The sequence below is a fragment of the Thyridium curvatum genome (genome assembly GCF_004353045.1).
Source record: "Thyridium curvatum strain D216 chromosome Unknown NODE_48_length_316412_cov_78.264379, whole genome shotgun sequence".
Taxonomy (NCBI): domain Eukaryota; kingdom Fungi; phylum Ascomycota; class Sordariomycetes; order Thyridiales; family Thyridiaceae; genus Thyridium; species Thyridium curvatum.
In genome coordinates, this window is record NW_022156803.1 from 54,285 (window position 1) to 77,102 (window position 22,818).

General features: G+C 54.8%; 6 protein-coding genes across 6 annotated transcripts; 4 read left to right on the top strand and 2 right to left on the bottom strand.

Moving 5' to 3' along the window:
• Nucleotides 1-1,344: 1,344 nt before the first annotated feature.
• On the bottom strand, nt 1,345-3,133 carry E0L32_007718 (uncharacterized protein; the record flags this gene model as incomplete). Its single annotated transcript, XM_031142493.1, has 4 exons — nt 1,345-2,321; nt 2,377-2,463; nt 2,521-3,054; nt 3,115-3,133. The coding sequence occupies 4 exons, from the start codon at nt 3,131-3,133 to the stop codon at nt 1,345-1,347; spliced, it is 1,617 nt and encodes a 538-aa protein (XP_030993218.1).
• Nucleotides 3,134-6,747: 3,614 nt separating this feature from the next.
• Nucleotides 6,748-7,468, top strand: E0L32_007719 (uncharacterized protein; the record flags this gene model as incomplete). The annotated part of the gene is made up of 2 exons (XM_031142494.1): nt 6,748-7,287; nt 7,355-7,468. The coding sequence occupies 2 exons, from the start codon at nt 6,748-6,750 to the stop codon at nt 7,466-7,468; spliced, it is 654 nt and encodes a 217-aa protein (XP_030993219.1).
• A 1,155-nt stretch (nt 7,469-8,623) lies between these two features.
• E0L32_007720 (uncharacterized protein) lies at nt 8,624-9,975 on the top strand (the record flags this gene model as incomplete). Its single annotated transcript, XM_031142495.1, has 2 exons — nt 8,624-9,116; nt 9,209-9,975. 2 exons carry the CDS (start codon nt 8,624-8,626, stop codon nt 9,973-9,975), a joined length of 1,260 nt encoding a protein of 419 aa, XP_030993220.1.
• Nucleotides 9,976-10,321: 346 nt separating this feature from the next.
• Nucleotides 10,322-10,860, bottom strand: E0L32_007721 (uncharacterized protein; the record flags this gene model as incomplete). The annotated part of the gene is made up of 3 exons (XM_031142496.1): nt 10,322-10,361; nt 10,438-10,546; nt 10,734-10,860. The coding sequence occupies 3 exons, from the start codon at nt 10,858-10,860 to the stop codon at nt 10,322-10,324; spliced, it is 276 nt and encodes a 91-aa protein (XP_030993221.1).
• Nucleotides 10,861-12,251: 1,391 nt separating this feature from the next.
• E0L32_007722 (uncharacterized protein) lies at nt 12,252-16,286 on the top strand (the record flags this gene model as incomplete). Its single annotated transcript, XM_031142497.1, has 3 exons — nt 12,252-14,440; nt 14,528-14,812; nt 15,239-16,286. The coding sequence occupies 3 exons, from the start codon at nt 12,252-12,254 to the stop codon at nt 16,284-16,286; spliced, it is 3,522 nt and encodes a 1,173-aa protein (XP_030993222.1).
• A 4,556-nt stretch (nt 16,287-20,842) lies between these two features.
• Nucleotides 20,843-22,818, top strand: E0L32_007723 (uncharacterized protein; the record flags this gene model as incomplete). Its single annotated transcript, XM_031142499.1, has 3 exons — nt 20,843-21,128; nt 21,201-22,735; nt 22,795-22,818. 3 exons carry the CDS (start codon nt 20,843-20,845, stop codon nt 22,816-22,818), a joined length of 1,845 nt encoding a protein of 614 aa, XP_030993223.1.

Genomic DNA, 22,818 nt, shown 5'->3' on the forward strand with positions numbered 1-22,818 from the left:
GGAAACCGACCGAGGAAGCGGACGAACCATGCTAGCCCAACCGAAGTTGAAATCGAAAGGGAAGAAAGGAACCACAAATCACAGAACAGGCCCACAGATTTGCGAGGTACCTGAATGTCGGAAGGAGTTCCCCATACCATCCAAACTCAGGTAGGTCCTTCTCTGAACTGGCAATAAGGCTTGTCTGAGCTACTGTTCTTTTATGTTCCAGTCTAGACTGACGACCCCATCTCAGAACACACATGAAAACTGCACATGACCGAACGATAAAATGTCCTGCTGCGGACTGGTGCGAAGAACTCTTCCCAGAGAACAAGGCGCTGAAGCGACATCTGTACTCGGCACATCCCAACTATATCAAGGAACACAACATGCCCTCCCAGGGGGGGCGCTGCGAATATTGCGACTCGAAATATACCCGAAAGGATAACCTGGACCGTCATATCCAGGAGTCGCACATGCACACGAGCAGGAGGAGAAGAGAACATGTGAAGGAGCTTAATGCGTAGTTCCTATGGCTGAGTTCTGTCTGAGTATGACCGAACAGAGCCACAACCAAGCCCCATAGTGTTTCCTAACAGTTTGTTGTGCCTTTATTTTCCATCGCTTCTCGATCTTTTCTTATCTTCCTTCATGTTTCCTTTCTCTAACAGGATCTCGTGAACATTGCTCATCAAGATAGTATTAAAGTCTGCAAATCAGAATGCCAATCACTTTCCCAACTTTCTTGTGTGCCTGTAGTTGCGCATTAGTGTTAATGTGCTTAAGAAAGATAATAAATAGTGTAACTCAGCTTGTACCTGACAGGTAGACCGACGGCCAGCTTTTATTGAATACCTAGGTAGACTAGGCAAGAACTTTCCAAGTGGCCACATCAAATGCTTGGAAACCCACTTTACCTGCCGATCACCAGAAATGCAAAAGTTCTAGGCCATTGAGTCCGCACTGGCAAGTCTTACTGTATCGCTCTTTGGAAGCATGAACAAGTCGTAACTACATTGCCTATCCATGGAGTCACATGGCAGACGTAGATAAAATGCCTGCCCATCACAACCAACCTTGGGATTTGTTCCCTGTACAGAGTTACATGATGAAAATGCAGGCCTGAGCATGCATGCACACTGACACTCATGCAGTCCGTGAACTTGGGTGAGTCGTATATTTCTCATGTTTAGATGTAAAAGGAGATAGATGTAGTTCAATCTTGTGATAATGTGGTGGGTGTTGAGAAGTGTGCCCCTAGAAAAGCTCCAAGCCTGCCCATGACATTGGTGAAATCCTCCCGCTCGCCCATTTTGCTCCAGCTAGTGCCTCGCAGCTCTGAACAGGAATCTCCAAACTCTGCTACACGCATGAGCCGCCTTCATCAGTGTCCGTCTCCTCCCCGAGCGAGATGTACAACTGGTCATCGTCATCGTCATCGTCATCTTCATCGCCGCTTGCCGTCGACGGAGATTCGATCTCCGGGGTGTGATCATTACGAGCTGGCTCCGATGCAGTATCGCTCCCAAAGTCGGACTCGACCTCCGCATGCTTGAGAGACCTCGGCATGCTCGAGTAGGTGTTTGAATCGTGGCCCTTGCGTGGCGCCTTGCGCTCCTTGAGAGTCCTCTTTGCGTCTTCCTGCGCGCTCGCCGTGATCTCCTCCAGCAGCTCCAGTCTGCCATCCACAGCCTCCTGGCCCTGGTCCTCGTACACGTCGGGCAGGCGCCACCGCGGGTACAGGTTCCGGTGCGAGTTCCGAACTTCCACCTCGTCTGTGTGGTACTGGAAATAGTACGAACAGAGGCGGCAGGGGGGCTTACTCGTGCCGATGTACTTCCACCCGTTGTAGTAGTCTCGTTGGTGCTGAACACCACGGTTGAGGAGGTAGTCGTGGAGGAGAACCTCAGCGTGGACCATAGGTCGGCACATCTTCTGTACTTGTTCTTGGACCAGGCTATCGAGACCAGCCACTTGCTCGAGCTCGGCCGCCTGGGATAGATACTGCTCGGCATCGAACCTGCCAGCAGTCATCCCCTGAATAATCTCACAGGCCGTGTGCTTATCAGAAGGTTTCAGAGGCCGGCCCCGCTGTTTTACAGACGGGACAGTCGTGATTTTGAAGTTGGAGAACAATAACGGCCAGCGCTCTAGAGAGAGAATAATCACCTCTGCAGCTTGACGATAGGAGTGGAGGCGACCAAGATAGTGTCGCAGCTCGCACCAGGGCTCTGAGCTCGAGAACTCTCCCTCTCTCGCTTTGCTAACGATGGCCTCTTCAACTTTGCCACCTCTCAGGGCTACTATGGCCTTGATGAGGGTCTCGCAGTCCGATAGAACTGGATTAACTTGATGTGAGCGAACTGCAAAAACAGACTTGAGAGTTGAACTAACATTTGGGCTGAGTGCTTGGCGAAGTTGCAGTGTCTGTGACAAAGCTGGCTCTGGACAAGAGCGCCTCCAGTTCCTTTTGAAGAATCTCTGTTGATTAGTGTCAGTAAACAGCCCTGTTATGAAGCTTTACGGCCTTCTGCTCACTATCGGTGTCCTGTTGTCTGGAGCAATGGGCGATGCACTCTTGCAGGTACTTGGACAGGTTGCTGAGGTAGGGCTTGACCCTGGACATATTGAAGCGCAAGATGTCCCAAAGCACCTGTTTCTGCAGGGTTTGACGCTTCAGCTTTTCTTCAGCCTTCTGCGCAACGGACTCCAGGAGGCCTCGGAGAAAGCTCGATACGTCATCCAGTTGGTACTGCCTCCTCTGGTTGGACGCGATCACGTACTCTGGTTGACCACACCCCTCGAGGACGGCGATAGCGGTGATTGTGTTGCCTCCACGCTCACTGTCGCAGACTTGAGCTAGTTTGTAGACAAAACACTTGAACGCCTGAGGTCCCGCCACCAAGGGGTCGTGTCCAACCGGGGCCGACTCATCCGGACGGGATCGAGAGTCTGGAAAGGCCTCCTTGATGGCACATTCCAGAGCAATTGGCTGGTACAGGAGCTTTTCAAGCTCAGTATCGACAGGAACCAGCTTCCGTGGCCCAAGTGCCGCCTCGCTGGAAGTATCGTCTTATTGAGCAATTCTTCGTTAGCTTTATCGCAGTTGCAACAAGACCCATGGAAACTCACCCGATGAATGACGTGCCATGGTGCTGCAATTGAGGAGTTTTTTTGTGAATTAAGATGATTTCAATGAGAAGTCTGAAGTTTGCATGGCGTGCTTTGGGTGTTGTGATGATGTTGAGAAGAAGAAGTTGGAGAATGGAGGTGAATGACTTGCTCTCCCCTTTTTATGCTCAGTTGAACGATCTCGAGACGAGGTCATTCCAATAATGATGGAATCTCGTCGAAGAATGACTTCCCTCGCTTCGTCTGCTAAATCTGCAAGACAGAATGGTACACCGAATCGAGCATAATAGAGCGGACCGGACTTATGCGGGCGAGTGACTGGCTTGCTAACAAAATGAGCATCATTGGTTGTCGCTCATGCAATAGCGACGCGGGGGAGAGGCTATCTGCATCGATACAGCCTCACTATTGGCCATAATGTAGGCTCAGCCAAGGCAGCGCAGCGCGAGGCATACCGAAAGAATGATGTTCGATCAGACACGATCACCTCAATGGCCCAAGATAACTGACCGACTCATGCTTGGGAGATGCAAGGTTTATTCCAAGGCGCGCCCGACTTCGCTGTGCTTGCTCAGTGGTCCTACCGTACGGGCCAACAGCACGGATGACGACTTGTCAGCTTGTTTGGGGGCGAGTCAGAATGGATTATGGTCTGGGAAGTGAAAAGACAAGCAAAACCCACGGAGTCCGGCTTGGTTCCCTCTGTGATCCCTCTGTGGTCCCTCACCCTCGCAACGACTGATACTTGATGATATTATACGATAGAGTGACCCCAGGTTCCAGAAACGTTCGAAGTCTATACAATTAACATTGCATCTCAAAGACGACAACCGCTTTCTTCTAGTACCTGCTCATACGGTTCACAGAAAGGATCTGTTGACCCTGCCGCTCTGGGAATACAACCTACTACGCCTCACCCACGGCTTCTGTAACACGATACCCGACGCCAACTTACACAAGCTCTTGTGGGTAACAAAGCATCCACAAGTAAAACGACTTATCAGTACCAGTAAGTGACATGGTCTCGAGATCGTGTGCCATGCTCTGGCTATGCACAGCGACAAGAAAGACTGCTTAGCAAAGTTCCCACCTGGTCTTTGCATGTCCCGCGGGACCTAGTCATCCAGTGATGCTGACGGGTAGCCTCTTCAGGGAAGTGGAGAGGCGTAGAACATGTCGAGAGATAACTGGGGACACGCGTTCAGACAGGGCCAGGACCCTCTCTTCTACACGCGGGAGGAAGACCAGGAGGGTGACTCTTATGGCGAACCGATGATACAGCAGTATGCAGGGAGTGGAGGCGCCATTGCTGAAGGATCTGGGGTGTATGCACACACTCCAGATCATTCTGCGACAATGGATCCTACCTTACTGTACGGGAGCAGCGCGCTGGGCAGCACCCAGTGGTCGTATGATGAGCTGGCGCCGAGTCAATAGTCTCCTCCAAGCATATCCCCGACCTACCAGAGAGGTTTCCCAGAAGAGCTCGCGGCACCCAGCGGCAGAGAAAACGATTTTAGGGGGGACGGTTCGCCGGTAAGTTTCCCTGTTTGCTTCCCTGCTAGCTTAGCGGCCAACTGACTGCATCTCTTCATTCCAACAGTCGCCGGGAACTGATCAGGCAAGTGACGCCGGCATGGGAACCGGATCGAAATCGAGTTCCAAGAAGGGGAAGAAGAATAAAGACGCCATTAAGCGCAGGAACCCTATTCAGAAATGCCCTGAGCCTGGGTGTCTCAGGGAATATGACACGCCATCCGAGCTCACGTATGTCTTTCACACAGTCAAGTCCCGGCATACCGGCCCGTGCCTGCACCTATCCCGCTGCTCTTCTTGTGACTAGTGCTGATCAAGATTTCATTTCAGAAAACACAGAAAGAAGAAACATGCCAAGCATGAAGGCTCGATTGCATGCCCTTGGTGCACGGATCGCTTCGCCGAAACGAAGGATATGAAGGATCATGCCCACGTTAATCATCGTGCCCAGGCCAAAGAAAGGTTTGGGGATCCAGGGACTAAATGCCCCGAATGCGGCCTGTATATGCAAAAAAAGGGATTGTCACGGCACATCCAAGAGCAACACAGGAATGAGAAGAGAAAGAGACCGAGCTCGCGAAGTTGAAGTGGATGCACTCTGGCTCTGTTATAGAGACAAAGGCTCTCCAACCTAGGTGTGTTTTTGGCGGCATTGGACACTCATTGAAGAGGATGTGATTTCTTTTCCATGTTTTGCTTTATCTTCGACGTCCCTGATTATTTTTCCATATGATGCCTTACCTTCGACGCCCCTGGTTTCTTGGTCCACCCTTACACTGCTTTTCATTTCTTATTTTTTTTTCCATGGCTCGCCCGTTTTCCTTTTATTCAGGCACAGGCCGACCCTATTCGCTCTTTTGATCATACAACTAGGTAGTTAGTAATGATCATGCCCTTTGACGAAATGAGTTCCAGATGACTGTATCCGTACTAAGTAGCTCCTTGAAGTGGTGGAACGAAGACTTCAGAAACCGATGCCTTTACCGGGGAGACTGAATTGAGGTTGGGCGATGGTTGCATTTGGAATCACGACCATACTGTCCACCAATACTCTCAGCAGATCTTGCGTATCTCTAATCGAGCATGTTTGGTTTCAAGCCTTTGCTCTGAAGATGGAGAAGTTGAGACGATGCTAAATTTAGGGCCGGCAGCTGTTGGAAGCCGTTGAATGCACCCGGCACAGGACGCAGGGACAGGCCTGCGGCGGGAAAAGTGGAGAGGATCGACACTACTTGTACCAAAAAGCGCGGCTGACTGATTACCTACAAGGACAAGTGAACACTCTGTGCTCTTTTTATGCGCTGCCTGCCATCTCTCCACGCGGCCTTTCTCCTCATCTCCTCTCCCCGAATCCCCAGCCATCGCAGAGCACCAGACAGGCAGGTCCTATCATCGCAACAGGCCATCCATACGCGCATAGCGACATCGATCCTCTTCTCCCGCGAGCGATCCAGAATCGAAATCTGCAAACCTGCACGACGGGCACACTCGCACATTGCGATAAGATCAGACAGAGGCTTGGCCCGCCCCGGTCCCGGATTTGTGCTAGCACTGTCGTCATAGAAGGGGGCGAAAAGCGACCACACGACCACGACCACACGTCGAGCCCATTCCTCGTCTCTTTCCTAGAAGCCCTTCTCTTGTCTTCCTCGACGGAGCATATCCAAGATGTCTTGGGAACTCACCCGTCGCCGTTTCTTTCGGACCATCAATAGCAGGTTCATCTACGGTCGAGTGGTATGTTTAGCACGACCCCCTAGCATGGTGACCCGCTGACGGTTGACTTCCGTCACTTTTTTTGAACGTTCGAGAAAGTTTGGACAGCATCATCTCCACCCTGGGTCCCTTGGCTTCATCCAACATTGAATACTAACGCTATGTCTCTCACTTCTTGTAGCCATTACTGCATACAATCATTTTCCTCGTCCAGATGGCCATCGTCGCGCGACTAACAGCCCGGTTCAATGCCTACTACGAGGAGCGGCCGTGTATGTCTCCCACATCTGTCCTGACGTTTCCCTTGCCTTGAATGCCAAGTCCTGGCGCCTGGTGCAAGACACCCTTGCTGACATCCATGGCATCACGACAGTGCTCACCATGATGGTGACCAACGCCGTCCTCGGTGGCATCGCCGACACCGTCGCCCAGACCATCACTTCTATCCGAGAGCGAGCCCTGCGCAAGGGCTACTCCCCGAACCCGAAAGACGACCCCATCGCCATCGAGATCCACGAGCTCGACCGCAAGAACCCCTTCAACGAGCGCGAGCTCATCCCCGACTCCAAGAGCCTGCCGCCGCCGTTTGACTTTGAGCGCCTCACGCGCTTCATGGCCTACGGCTTCTGCATGGCGCCCGTCCAGTTCAAGTGGTTCCGCTTCCTCGAGAAGTCGTTCCCCATCTCCAAGACCAACGCCTTCGGGCAGGCCATGAAGCGCGTCGCCTTTGACCAGCTCATCTTTGCGCCGTTCGGCCTGGCGACCTTCTTCACCGTCATGACGGTGGCCGAGGGCGGCGGGCGCAGGGCGGTCACGTCCAAGCTGCGGGACATGTACGTGCCGACGCTCAAGGCCAACTACGTTCTCTGGCCGGCGGTGCAGGTCGTCAACTTCCGCCTGATGCCGGTGCAGTTCCAGCTGGTAAGTTATCCTGCAGAGGAACGCGATACCGAGTTGGCGGAACACAGCAGCGCTAACACTGCCATAGCCCTTCGTCTCGACTGTCGGAATTGCCTGGACTGCCTACCTGTCCCTCACGAATGCCGCCGAGGATGCACAGAACGACAGGATCCCTGATCTCCCCGAAGTCCGCCTCGACTGAAGAATATAAGGTTGGGCAAGCGGATAAGGAAGGCACCTGAATATAGTCTGCAGCGAGTTCATGAATTGCTTTACGGTTCATCCATCGAGGAATATATAGTAGAACCTCGATGGCGGCACAAGTTTCAAGGCTGGCGTTTGAACGGATTTGATTTCACGGCGTCATGGCATGAGAGCAAGCTCTTGATCTGACTTGACTTTCTCCCTGGTTTGCCTGCGGGCACGGAAACACTGGACTGGACGGTTTTGCTTTGTTTGCTTTTTCTAACGGTACACACTGGACATACGTGATAAAACGAAGGAATCTAGAACATATAGCGTCACATCTGCCACCGAATACTCGGCCCGACTTTCCCTGGTGCTCCCGTTCGTCGTGATCGATGCATCGCTTGCTTGTTGAGAGACGGGAGGGAAGTACATCAGCTGATTGACACCAAGATCTTTTGCCTCACTTTTCCCTCCTGGCCTATGGGCCATGCATTGGCGAATCCGGAGGCGTGGCAGTGTTGCATGCTTCTTGGTTGCCATGCAAGTGGGATCAGGCATGTTGATTAAAGAGTGGGAAACACATCAGCTAACCATCACGTCACTAGCTAGGAGGGTACTTTGCGGCGGCCCGTTTAGAGATAAGCCAGCACTTGAGGCTTGGACGTTGAAGACGCGAACCAAGGAACAAAGTTGGGTGGAACAGGGGCTATTAAGTACCAGAGTCGGATCTTGAAGGCTCCTGGAGTATATCGAAATCGACCGGAAGTTCGGATAGCCAGTCCTATCCGAGGCAAAGAAGCCTAGACAGACGTCCCGGCCAAGTCGCGGGCTAGCATGGTGACGATGGGAATCCCGTACCCTCCCGCCTTACCCCACCACCAGAAAATTACCCCTCCAGCCAATGCCAGTGTTGAGGACGAGCTGGAGGAGGCCCGGCCAAGCCAAAAGCTAACTGCTGTGCTGCGTCTTTTTATAAGTGTCTTATGTTTGGGTGCTGCCGCGAATCTGCACCACTTCTTCTCTTCAGACCCAGGCTGCTGATATCCTTGAATTCCTCTTCTACTTCCGCATATTTAGCAGGTTCGGAACCTAATTCCAATCTCCTCCCCACCACCAGCACAAGCACAAGCAGACCACCAGAACAGTCGGAACCACACAAGCCGCAACCATGTCTCTGTCCAACAAGCTGTCCATCACCGACGTCGACCTCAAGGGCAAGCGGGTCCTGATCCGCGTCGACTTCAACGTGCCCCTCGACGCCTCGGGCAAGGTGACCAACAACCAGCGCATCGCCGGCGCCGTGCCCACCATCAAGTACGCCATCGACCACGGCGCCAAGGCCGTCGTGCTCATGTCCCACCTCGGCCGCCCCAACGGCGCCGCCAACCCCAAGTACAGCCTCCGGCCCGTCGTCCCGGAGCTTGAGAAGCTGCTCGGCGGCGGCAAGACGGTCACCTTTGCGCCCGAGTGCGTCGGCCCCGAGGTCGAGGAGATCGTCAACAAGCAGGCGGACGGCGGCGTCGTGCTGCTCGAGAACCTGCGCTTCCACATCGAGGAGGAGGGCTCGGCCAAGGACAAGGAGGGCAACAAGACCAAGGCGGACAAGGCCAAGGTCGAGGAGTTCCGCAAGGGCCTGACCAAGCTTGGTGATGTCTACATCAGTGCGTTCTCTATTTCCTTTTTTTTTAATTTTTTAATTCTGTTTCCTTGCCCCCCACTTTCATCATAAAAGCTAATCAAGTATTTGTTCCAGACGACGCCTTCGGCACCGCCCACCGCGCCCACTCGTCCATGGTCGGCGTCGACCTGCCCCAGAAGGCCGCCGGCTTCCTCATGAAGAAGGAGCTCGACTACTTCGCCAAGGCGCTCGAGTCGCCCAAGCGGCCCTTCCTGGCCATCCTCGGCGGCGCCAAGGTCTCGGACAAGATCCAGCTCATCAACAACCTGCTCGACAAGGTCGACACGCTCATCATCTGCGGCGGCATGGCCTTCACCTTCAAGAAGACGCTCGACGGCATCCCCATCGGCAACTCGCTCTTCGACGAGGCCGGCGCCAAGACGGTCAAGGAGCTCGTCGAGAAGGCCGAGAAGAACAAGGTCAAGCTCGTGCTGCCCGTCGACTACGTCACGGCCGACAAGTTCGACGCCGACGCCCAGACGGGCCATGCGACGGACAAGGACGGCATCCCCGACGGCTGGATGGGCCTCGACTGCGGCGACGAGTCGATCAAGCTCTACACCGAGGCCATCAACGAGGCCAACACCATCCTGTGGAACGGCCCGCCCGGCGTGTTCGAGTTTGACAAGTTTGCCCACGGCACCAAGGCCACGCTCGACGTCGCCGTCAAGGCCGCCGAGAACGGCAAGATCGTCATCATCGGCGGCGGCGACACCGCCACCGTGGCCGCCAAGTACGGCGTCGAGAGCAAGCTCAGCCACGTCTCCACCGGCGGCGGCGCCAGCCTGGAGCTGCTCGAGGGCAAGGAGCTGCCTGGCGTTACTGCCCTGAGCAGCAAGTGACTGTCGCGCATGTGACCCGTGTGGGGGGACGGTGCACGCAAGAATGGAGGGAACAAAATAGATATGGAAAATAGGGACGGTCCAGAATAATCAACGAGGGAGGACTGGGCCTGATGCTTGTGGAGGTCACAGGAGTCCTACAGAATAAACAGACAGACAAAACCAAGGCGGAAAAAGCCAGTATTGATCACATTCCTCAAGTCCTTTTTTTATTTCGTGCTGTAGCTCTGCATATGAGTGTCTATGTGGTGATGGTGGAAGAAAACAGCAGGCATCAATGCGGCCCCTGGCGCCCTTTCCTTGATCCGTTGTCTGGTGGTCTTGGTCATAGACCTCGCGTCCACTCCTACCTCCGCTTGGATGCCTCGACCTTCTTCAGTTCCTCCCTGTGGTTCATGATTAGTGTCTCTGGGGATATGGTAGGAGGGAGGTGTATGCTCGGCTTGTTGTATCTTGACATACTTGAGCTGCGCGGAAAAGTCATCGCTCGTGTCATCGTCGTCCCACGACTCCTCCCACAGGTGCTGAGTGCCCCCGCTGCCTGCGGCCTCGGTCTCTTCGGCGCCCCAGTCTAGATGGGACAAGTAAATTGTATGTTAGCCAAAGATCCAAGATAAGATGAAGAATGTCGAAGCGCTCGGCCCGCGCGGAGTGGACTGGTATACAACTCGCGATTGACGATTGACGAGTCTATGTGATGCGAGAAGGGCGAGGCGGGTAGCAGCGGTGCCCGTCGATGGGTGGGGAGAGAGACCAACCTTGTACAGGGAAATCCTCAAACTCGTCGTCCTCCTCAAAGGCGGCCTTCTGTTGTTGCTGGGGCTGCTCGGCCTTCTGCTCGGTGGAGGAGGTGGTGGGCTTCTCGTCCTTGGTTGCGGACGCCATTGTGATAGATTGTATCTTGTCTTGGGTGACGGGATGGATGTTCTTGATTTGCGAGAAAGGACGCTCGAAGGGATAATGCTGATTGTGAGACTCTGATTGAAAGGACGATGGATAACCCCTCAAGTCGTTCTTTGTCGGACTGATGGCGCTGTAGTGATGGCGGTGAATGGGTGGATGGATGGATGAATGGACGTCGCGCCAGCCTCGAGGTCGTGGATTCATCAGCCTGGTGCCAGCTTCCAGTCCAGTCTAGGTCTGGTGGTTCAGCACGGGCCACCGCCATCCCACAGTGCGAGTGACACCATTTGGCGGAATAAATCACTGCCCGATGCAACGCTAGCGACAGTCAGCTCCAGCCCCGCTTCAGCGCCTGAGCTTCACGAAGCTTCGCCAAAAGTGAGCACCTTCATACCTAGGCTGTCACCCGCCCATTGCCCAATCTGGGGGCGCCAGCCGCAGTCAGCTCTAGGTGCTTTAGTGGGGGTTTCAAGGGACGGGAGCAAGTTCTTGTCACTAAAACGTGCAGGCCGTGTCCCCGAATCGTGCGTGTCTTGGGAATGAACCCAGAAAAAGCTTGGTAATTGATCTCTTCTTCACATGTTGATTGTGAGCATTTTCATAGGGCAGTTGAGGCAGAACTAGAGACTGCTGTCCAGACAATAAGGCAACAAAAGCAACACACGATTCTACAAGTACAAGGAGGCCTTGAGAACAAGGGGTTTTTGCCTTTTCCCACAACACACTTGCACTACCTGCAGTACGTGACGTGGGACTACTGTCAGGGACACGCAACCTTTCACAACAAGATCCCTCGTCTTACGCACACTCTTCCATCTCCTGCCCGTAGGCCCCTCTCTCGACGTCATCAATATCCGTGCAGCAAACGCCGTTAAGCCCGTCCAGATCAATTGCGCTCTCGGCTATCGGTGCTCGCGCGATATTTCCCAAATCTGTTCTTTGCGTTCCATCAGCTCCAGACCTTTGAGGATAGAAAGTCCAAGACACAGTCGAATTGGCCGAGTTTACGACCCGGTACGCTACGTCTCACAAAAGCGAGCGCTTGCAGGCCTCAAACACCCTCAGTTTTGGCCCTTATCTTGCAAGGACGGAGCGAGCGCGCTTCGTAGGTTGCTTACTACTACATGCAGCCTGTGCTCTCGGAAAACCAAGCCCCACCATCGTTATTGTTACAAGCTCTGTCCTCTGATTGCATCTCTTCTCTCCTCTTCTCTTCGGCTCCGACCTTCTCTTCGACCTAAGAATTGGACTGTGTTGATGTTTCCTTTGTATCCATTGTACTTGTATATACCATCTCACCCCCCACACTCATGTCCGAAGCTCCCGGCGAGGTAGTCCCTTAGCTCTCAAAACCCCTTTCCCACGAGCCCGTCATGTCCTCGTTACGCGCCTGGTTCCGGGGCTCCTCCTCGGCCGCTGCCGCCCCGACCAAGAGCACGACCCTCTCGGTCCCCGACAAGGGCTCCGGCGGCGGCGGCGGTGGCGAGCTATCCCCGGCTGACCGCGAGCTGGCCGACCTCGAGGACGCCGTCACCGCGGCGGGCCTCATCATGAACGACGACATCGACGGCGCCGAGGCCCGCCTGCGCCTGCGCAAGGACGCCTCCTCCTTCCACATGCTCGGCCTCGGCGTCGCCGTCTTCATGCGCTCCGTCCTCGGCTTCGAGAAGGAGGTCATGAACGAGGCCTCGCAGCGCCTCATCGACTGCGAGAACCGCGCCTGGGCCGACATGAAGAAGGCGCAGAAGGACGCCGCCGGGGCCGCCGGCGGCGGGTGGTTCTCGGGAGGCAGGCCCGCCCTGTCCGCGGCCGAGGTCTCGGCCGCGGCGCCGGGCAACATCAGCCAGATCTACCCCCCGGGGAGCGAGTTCGCGCTCGTGTACGCCGAGGCGCAGCTCATGAGCGCCGTGGTCGCCGTCATCCACGAGAGCCTCACGGAGGGCATCAAGGGCTTCTACAAGATGCGCAAGGCGTACATTGCGCTCGACGGGCTCATGGCGACCGAGGCCAAGATCCTGGAGCGGCTGAACGGCAAGGCGCCCGGCAGCGCGAACGGTTCTGCCAAGAGGCCGTCCCTGGCCGAGGAGCACATGCCCGGCAGCTTCGACGAGACCGAGTTTGAGGAGTACGGGTTCTCCGACAAGCCACAGGGTGCAGAGGACAAGGAGAAGGAGGACCGTGATCTGGATTTCGTGGATGCGCAGGAGGAGCAGTCGGGCAGGCAGACGCCCGCCACCTATGAAGGCCATTTGGGCAAGGCCGGCTCGACCGATCCGTCGAGGACGGGCACGCCGACGCTCGAGAAGCAGATTACAGACCTGAAGATATCACAAAAGGCGTCAGAGGCCGACTCCGTGCCCTCCAGGACCGTCACCCCGAAGCCGCTCACGCGCACGAGGTCTGGCCCGGATTCGGCCTTCTTCAGCAACCCCGTCGACGCCTTCGTCCACTCGGGCGCCAACATGTGCTTCGGCACCATGCTGCTCATCATCAGCATGGTGCCGCCCGCCTTCTCGCGCCTGCTGTCCATCATTGGCTTCCGCGGCGACCGCCAGCGCGGCGTGCGCATGCTGTGGCAGAGCACAAAGTTCGCCAACATCAACGGCGCCGTCGCGGGGCTCATGCTGCTGGGCTACTACAACGGCCTGCTCGCCTTCGCCGACATCCTGCCCGCCGCGGCCGACATCGCCGAGCTGGCGGCCGACGACGACGAGGTCGTGGGCTACCCGCAGGAGCGGTGCACGGCGCTGCTGGCGTCGATGCGCCGGCGGTACCCGGACGCGCGCCTCTGGCGGCTCGAGGAGGCGCGCGTGCTGGCCAACGCCAAGCGGCTCGACGAGGCCGTCGCCGTGCTGCGCGCCAACGCCGACAGCAAGATGAAGCAGGTCACGGCGCTCAACAGCTTCGAACTCTCGCTCAACTCCATGTTCCGCATGGACTACCCGCTCATGCGCGACGCGTTCCTGCGCTGCGTCGAGCTCAACGACTGGTCGCACACGCTGTACTACTTCCTCGCCGGCTGCGCCGAGCTCGAGATGTACCGCGACGCGTTCCACCGCGCCGCCGCCCTCGCAGCCGATGGCGACGACGACGGCGACGAGGCCAAGGCGAAGGAGAAGGGCGAGGCCGAGGCCGAGGCCAGGATGCACAAGAAGGCGGCCGAGGGATACATCCGCAAGGCGCCCGAGGTGGCGGGCCGCAAGAAGTTCATGGCGCGCCAGATGCCCTTCGAGGTGTGGGTCAACCGCAAGGTCAACAAGTGGGCGGAGCGGGCGGCGAGCCTGGGCGTCGACCTCGCCGACGCGGTGGGCGCGAGCCCCGTGCAGGAGATGATCTACCTGTGGAACGGGGCCAAGCGGATGGACGGGCCCCTGCTGGAGAGGGCGCTGGCGTGCCTGGACTGGGGCAGGTGCACCGCGCCGCCCGAGGCGGTGGACAAGATGCGCGCCGTGGCGGACGAGAGCGCCATCCGGGGCCTGGCGGTCTCGGCGCTGACGCGCTCGATGGGCAAGACCGAGGAGGCGAGGGAGGTGCTGAAGGCGGAGGTGCTGTGCCATGACAGGTATGCATTTTTTTTCTCCCTCCGCTGATTTACTCATTTGGTTTTCGAAAATGGGGAGAGGCTGACCGACCGGTGTTGTGGAAACAGGCAAGCCTTCAAGGGGCCGACCAAGGACGACTACGTCCTGCCGGCGGGGAACTACGAGCTCGGGGCGCTGGCGTGGCAGGAGGCGTGCGAGCCGCCCGCCGAGCTACTCCTGGGCGGACCCCAGGCCGTCGACGAGTACCGCCAGCGCAAGACGGCCGAGTGCCTCGAGGCGCTGGACAGGGTGGCGCGGTGGGAGGGGTTCGTGCTGGACGCGCGCATCGGGATGAGGGTGCAGACGGGGATCGACAGCGTGCAGTGGCTGGTCAAGAAGAAGGGCTGGGTGTTGTGAGATGATGTGTGTTGGCATCTAGCGTGGGGTTTTTGAGATAGTAAGACGACGTCTGGGTGAGGATGGCACTGTGACACAACATACATGTATATCTTTGCATTGGGATGGAAGGCAGTTTTTTGTGTTATGCATAAAAGAGGGGATCGAATTAGGCCATGTGGCCGCCTGGAATAGACGTAAAAATAGGACTCAAGAGGCAAGCATGCATTGATCGCTTGTTCATCATTCTCCTACGTGAGAGGGTATCCTAAAACAAAGTACAAAAGAACAAGGGTGGACCTTTTGTAGACTGTCGACTCTAGAACAAGAGAAGCCTCCAGGCCTGAGAACGCCAATGACCCATCGCATCACTTACTTACAGCCATCAGATATACAACACATCATAGCACACTGGAATAGAAGTCTCAACCCACTTCACGCAGCCTAGCTCCTCCTCTTACTCCTCCGCGTGCCCTTGCGCCCGTTCTTCAACCCCTCGATCCCCTGCTGCACGACCGACAGGCCGTCGTTGACCGCCTCCTGGCCCCTCTCCTTGACGTGGTGCTTCTCGGCCTCGTCCCTGACGTCCTCCATGACGTCCTTGCCGAGGCTCGTGCCGTGCGTCCAGTCGAGGAAGCCCCACGCGCCGAAGTTGCCGCGCCCGCCGCTGCAGTAGTGCAGCGCGGTCCGGCGCGCGATGCCGCCCATGACGATGCCGGGCACGACGCTGTACCCGCTCGTGGCCAGCGTCTCCTCGACGGTGACGAGCCCGACGAAGAGCAGGTAGGTCAGCAGGTGCGGGCGCAGGGCGAGGGCCGGCAGGTACTGCGGCAGGAAGCGGTGGAGCAGGCACGGCGCCGGGTGGTCGGCGAAGACGAGCAGCGAGAAGGGCGGGTTGCGGCGCGCGTGGGCGTAGCTGCTGCTGTGCCAGCGGCCGAGGCGGCCGGCGAGGCGGGAGGACCGGGCGCCGGCCTGCTGCGGCGGCGGCAGGGCGAAGCGGTGGATGTAGTAGGTCAGACACTCGCGCAGGGCCATGAGCAGGACGACGTGCTTGATCATCTGCCAGGGCAGGGGCAGGGTCGTGGCGGTGCGGAAGACGGGCCCGCGGCCGAGGGCGGCGTGGCCCAGCGTGACGGCGGCCTCGACGAGGGTGCCGAGGAAGAGGTTGAGCAGGGCGAGACCCAGAAGGCGGGCGAGGCGGGCCGGGTCGCGGGGCGGCAGGCCGCGGGCGCCGCGGTACTTGATCGACTCGGCGAGGGAGGGGAGGAGGGTGTCGAAGGCGAGGAAGAGCAGCGAGGGCAGGAGCCAGAACAGCATGCGCAGGAAGAGCACGCCGACGAGCTCGATGCGCAGGGGCGGGTGGGACAGGACCAGCGTGGACCAGGTCATGTAGAAGAAGAGGAGGTTGAGGGAGGTGGACCACGAGGTCACGGCGGGCGCGAGGAAGTAGGAGACGATGGGGAGAGAGAGCAGGACGTCCATGTTGATTGATTGGGTGTGATTATTTGAAGGAGGATGGTTGGCGGTTCGCGATGGAGATTGCGAAAGGGGGAGCGAGCACAGAATGTGACCAACGAGATAACTTACCCAGCGCGAGAAGAGAATAACCTGCGGCAGGAGGGGAGTGAAGCACTTACATACCAGACCACAAGCCTCGTCGCGTCATGACGTGTGGCTTGGGCTGCCCCAGGTTTTGCACCAAAAGTCGTGGCTGCTCGACTTTCTTGATCTTGGGAAGCTTGTTGATGCGGGCGATGACGTCGTTGCGTGGGAGAGACGGGTACCCCACTAACTACGTGTAGTCTCGGACCAATCAGGCGGGTGACCAGGCTGAAGCTCAATCGAGAGCCGCCCCGCTAAACAAGGTCGGTCGGATCTCTCCAGCTGTCTGCCTGCTCCACGTCTGCATCCACCATGGAAGTCCTCGAATCATAGGAGTCATTCAAGAATATCGATGGCAAGCTCAAATTCCACCATATGTCCGCTGCTGTGCAGCTTAATGATTCTTGTTTCTTGATTGAATGGCCCGATCGGTTCAGCCGCCCTGCAGATCTGTCTTCAGCATGTTCAGTCCAGAAACTTGACACAAACAGAGGTCCCGATATCAAGCCCACATGGACACTGACTGGTCTCCCAACCAGCCAGCTACTACCTCAAAACGCCAACACTACCAGATTATGCAAGTCAGGGACTTGAAGATCGGATGCTTCGTGAGATTGAGATTTGCGAGATTCTTCGGCAATATCCTCATCCCAATCTTGCAACCTATTACGGCTGTCATAACGAATCCGGAAAAGCTACAGGCCTCTACTTCAAGCAGTATCAAACCACTTTATCAGATGAAGTCAACCCTGAACACCTAAGTAAAGAGGAATTTACTTTAACTCATCGAGGAAGGGTTACAAGCGACATAGTTGATGGGATCAACGATCTATTGGATGGGATCCAAAATCTTCATACCCTTGGCCTCGTACACAATGATATCACTCCTGCAAATATCATGTTGGACGAATCAAGGCGCCTTGTCCTTATCGATTTTGACAGCTGTCGTCATGAGGGCGATTCAATTTCGAATACCAAGGTTAGAAGGACCTATGGATGGCATGACCCAAAAGTCGATATCTCAATGAAGCAGAATGATATCGATGCTATCACTGAGTTGCGTACTTGGTTGACTGGTTCATCGGACGAATTCCTGTTCCCGTGATGGCACTTGCATGGAAAGTTGCGTCTCACGGTGTGTTGGAAGGCGGCATTGCGGAAGGATGAAGGGCGCTCTCCGGGTTGAACACATCTGTTGCTTCCATAGAAATCCACTCCTTTCTCTGGGGACATTCTGATCTGCTCGTCGTGAAGCATTTCGTGAGAAGGAGGATGGACATGGGACCGACATGCCCTGGCTGGCATCGGATCGAGACCTTCGAGGGCGGTAGCTCTGGCCACCCTGGCCCTAATCAAGGCCTGCTCCTGGCACTAACCTTTCCCGGATAGGTCAGTCTGGCAGTATGACCAGCCCTTGTTACATCTATGATCCACGTCGTCCACATCCAGGAGATGCCGACCCAACTCAGCAATCGGGTGGCCGTATCCTACTGAGCAGCGACATTAGTTTTCCTTTTATGCATCAGATCAAGAAGCAGCACTCGCAACCTAGAGGAAATTTGACGGGTAATGCTTGTTTGTTTCAAACTGATTGGTGGTTTTTATACCTTTGCTCTTTGGGCGGTCACTTAATAGGTCGTCCATACGAGTTCCCGTTCACCGCGTGTGTAGGTAAATCCTACCGGACAGGGGAGAGCGGCGGCCGACCGATTGGCGTCCAGGAGCACCTTACCACGAGAACAATCCGCTTGGTTTAGAAATCGAAACCCGAGGCCGCAGCCATTTATATTTTCCTCAAGATCCTATTTCACGTAGGGGCAAGGGTGATAAATGGACGATGGAGTGCTCATTTCAACGGATTCCCTAGAGCTTCCTACTGGGATCGGACCAATCACCCCAATCATGGACACGCAGACTACCGACATTGCGCTGCGACCTTTGCTGCTGCTCCTTGACAACATGATCCTCGGCGAACTGGAGGAGAAGATCAAGGCAGTGAAGCGGAAAAACTAGCTCGAGATCTTTCTCACGACGTTCAATTCATCATGGACAATTTTGAGTTCATTTTTGCCGACATAGACTAAACACAAAACTCAAAATCAACTGATTTAGCATTGCGATTAAAGGTCATCCAAGGGCTCAAAGAGCTGTGGTCAGCCCCAACAGAGCAGCCAGCGGTAGTGGCTCACCCAGGATGCAACGACTGCCACCAAAAAGGGAACAAGTGATAGCCCATGAATAAGCCCCCAGGGTATTCTAAACCCTAACGAGACATTACTTTCAAACCACAAAGGTCCAGTTACTGTTAGCACAACATTCCAAAGCCAACAAGCAAGAATGATGATGATTGCGGCGTAGAACAAGTCGAATACCTTGACTGGACCTAGAACCTTGCGTGAAGGATCGACTCGCAATCTAATGGCAAGATGGATTGCGGCATCGTAGGGGATCCATAATAATGGGTAAATAAGGGAGAAAACACAAGCACTTTTTCTCAGATTAGAAATCGTCTGACCGGGGTGCCAAGTCTTGAAACCTTACAAACGCACCTGTTACAGGACTCGTTCTCTTGCTTTGTATTGTGGTATCGAACAATTTGGAAAGCAAAGTTCCCGGCGATGAGGATCGCCAGACCCAAAGACAATCTTTTAGAGGCTCCCTCACTGCGCTCAGTAGTGGTGTGCCAGAACTTGACCGCTGGATGAAAGCTAGTGATATGGAGATTCTGCTGTCTCATGCTTGAGATGCTTGCCTACATAGGAAATAACAATTAGCTATAAGAAGTGGTGGTTATTTTTGCATAATAGTATAGAAATGCTTGATGATTCTCACCCTCGGCAACGGTAAAACAGCTGCTCCAGATGTTGCTTCGCGTCTCATTCGGTACGCTTTTGCGCATTGCCCCTCGGGTATTACCGTTGAAACCTCGCCTTCATGGACTGTCTGATCTTGTTCCAAGCCCACCGATATGGGCTCGTAAAATGTCCATGATGAGTGTGCTTGGTAGCTGCGAAACCAGATGAAGCCGACTAATATAAAAGTGGTTGCGGCAAAAGAAACAAGCGCCACTGAGACTTGGAACAAATCACTACTAACGCCCCAGCAACACCAGTCCCGGCCTCCGAGTCTATCGGATAGCCCCCATTCCGGCCAGCAAGATGCCTCTTCACAGAGCTCGTTTCGATACCGCCTGATTTGCAACAGTTCTAGAAAAAGGACAACGTTGACCACGAGCCCAAGGACCATATACACCAGGGCGGCCGAACATCTCGCAATATTTGATTGTCTGGTGTGCGCCAAGAACTGATAAATTATTAAATATTCGTGGCCCAGCAAAATAGAACATATGCCGAACACTGGGATTCCATATCGATATCGGTCTGGTAATTGGGCCATAAACTTCGCGATATACATGGCAGTAGAGAGCGTGGCAAGAACCATAGCTAGCCGGCCGAGGCTAGAAAGTATGAGATACAAGGTTATTGCCACGTACACTCGTTCCATGGCGTGGAGCTGTCTCGCATAAGACGCATGCACGAGTTTAGGCTAGGTAGGTATCAGGGAAAGAACGCAGTGATACGTAGAAACCCGCCTAGGACTGGTTGTACTTTCTATAAGAAGAGAGAGATTATTGATTGTATGGCTACGCTACCTGAAATATTCCCGACCCCTCTTCTTAAGATCTCCCTCTGGCCCCCAAGACACACAAAGCGGCTTTCCAGGCATGTAATAAGGCGTACACATTTCTGCACTTTGTCGGCTCGGCATGTAATAAGGCGTACACATTTCTGCACTTTGTCGGCTCGGCATCTCACAAGGCTTACGCATTTCCGCACGTTGTCGGCGAGGTTTGCATCAAGGGTGCATATAAATCACCAATGAGGCGAGGTATCAATTGCTCTACAGATCCACATCAGCTGCATAATTATTGAATGCACATAAGACGACCATCATTACGGCCTTTAGGATGGTGGCTGCTACCTTACATGTGACTACTACGCAGGCCATTGTCAGTATCTCTCCCCCTCAGTCATGAGCTATTTATACTTGTTGCACCTTTAAGGGGAGATTTCCGCCCTCAAGGTTCAATAATACCCCCAGAATATGCCTTGCCGGTCTACTAGGCGGTAATTATGCCATCGGAGAGGCCGTAACACTACAACTTAATGGGGCAATCCATGCGGTTCATGAACTGACCTTCTCTCCCCCTCTTCTCGCTCAATCCTCATTTTCATCAACATCAGCAGTGTGGTTAGTGTACTCTTGATCCCCTCGTCCTCCACAGTGTCGACCTGCACATGGAATCCAGCACTCTCGCTCCGGGCCCGAGTGCCTCCAGGCGACTTAGTCAGGATCGACAAGAAGGCAACTTCCTTTGCAGCAACTGTGAGAGATTCGATATCCAATCCTTCAGCCACGCACCATATGGCCTACGTGGCTACAACATGAAAGTCACTGAAGACGCTGCAAACCAAGGGTGCCCTTTCTGTTCCTTGATCATCGAGACCTTTCGAAAAGGTATGCCAACCGAGGACTGGGATCGGCTGAACCGCCAGAAATTGTGGTTTCACATGTCAGTGGGCCAAAGAGGCGAATGGTGGGGTTCTAAGCCTGAAGGCGAAGGACTCGGCATCGGTAGACTTGATGTAGAACTGGCATCAATCACTTATGGATTCCCGCTGTCCGTAACCGGAACAGGCTTGAAAACCTTTCATGTAGTCGCAGATCTAGGTTTGTTGCATGAGACTTTTAATAATTTATCAAATTGCAACCATTTTCAATACTGATTAATATGTGCTCCAGGTGACGTGGCCTATACAAGTGGTGACGTTCGAGGAACATACGTCAACGAAAATACTGAGTCCGAGACATATCTACTCGAAATCAAGTGGCGCAGGGACAAGTGCTTCTCCCACGAGACATGCTGTAAGACTCTATCGGGTAATCGACAGATTGATTGTCGCCAAGTGGTCCTGCCTACTAGATGTATCGACGTCCTCGGGCCGGGTTTGCACATTGCAGAGACAGGGTGTGAGACGTCATCTTATCTCATTTTGTCACATCGGTGGACCCCAGACACTGCAGCTTGCGCTACCACGGCCGGAAACATTGAGCAAAGACGTCGGGGGGGTGCGAATGCTCTGCTATCGCTACCAAAGACTTTTCTTGATCTTTTCGACCTAGCACGAGGCTTGGGCGTGAGATACGTCTGGATTGACTCAATATGCATCATCCAACAGGGCGATGGTGGACAAGACTGGAATCAGGAAGCCCCAAAGATGGGGGATTATTATCAGCAAGCGATGTTAACGGTCTGCGCCACGTCGGGCGACAAGGGACTCTTCCAGGCGAGAACCTACTCCAAGGCTGTCCCAGATATTGCTCGACTACCGTTCCGAAACAGGGAGGGAGCGCGGCAGGGCTTTTTTTATGTATATCCCTACAGCAACAAAGACCAGAACATGCTCCTTGATGATGAGATCATTCAGGGAAGCAAGCTGCTCACTAGAGGATGGGTCTTTCAAGAATGGCTCTTGAGCCGCCGCCTCGTATACTTCACTCCGGCCGGCATGATCTATGAATGTGTGACGGCAGGGATGAGCGACGACCGTGGTGAAGTATGGGATTCACAAAAGCTCACCAAAGGCCTTTTGCCGTGGGTGCAGGAAGCTTTTGGGGATCGACACTCCCGCATGTGGTATCGACTTGTGGAGATATACTCTAGCAAGTCATTAACCTGCCCAGTCAAAGACATTATCATGGCTCTCGCCGGGGTAGCCAAGGAGTTCGGAGATGCGATGATGAGACGTGCATCAGGTGGTTCGGTGCCAGTCACAACAGTACACTGCGGTCTGGAGTATCTTTCCGGACTTTGGGCCTACGATCTCCATCGTGGGCTCCTATGGGAGCGCAAAGTGTTTAACGGCCAGCACCGGAGACTCCACGGCTACCCTTCTTGGTCCTGGACATCTACCATTGGCACTGTTGTGTGGGAGACAAACCCTGTCGGCACTCGTCCGCCTAGTTCGCTTACACGTGCCTGGTGCGGAGCAGACCCGGCAATTCTCTACCCTGAAGCAAAATTCCTCGCTGCAAGCACCCTGGAGGGTAATGTTTTGTCATTTTCTGGAACGCCCTTGACAACGGCTGAAAGGTTCAGTCGCCCACCCGCAAACACATTCAGCACTCTGAACAAGTTTGCCATACTACGAATTGAGGGGAAGCTGGCCCGATTTGTTGTTAGGGAGACATTTTCTGAAGATGAGGATATGCGACCTCTATTTGATCTCTGCGGGGATGCTGTAGACCTCAAATCTGCACAAACTTTGTGGAGGAAGGTCTGTACAATGGCAGATCGGACAGAAATTACTGGCTGGTCATCAATTGAACATCCTAGCTATCAGGAGGAGGCACTGTATGA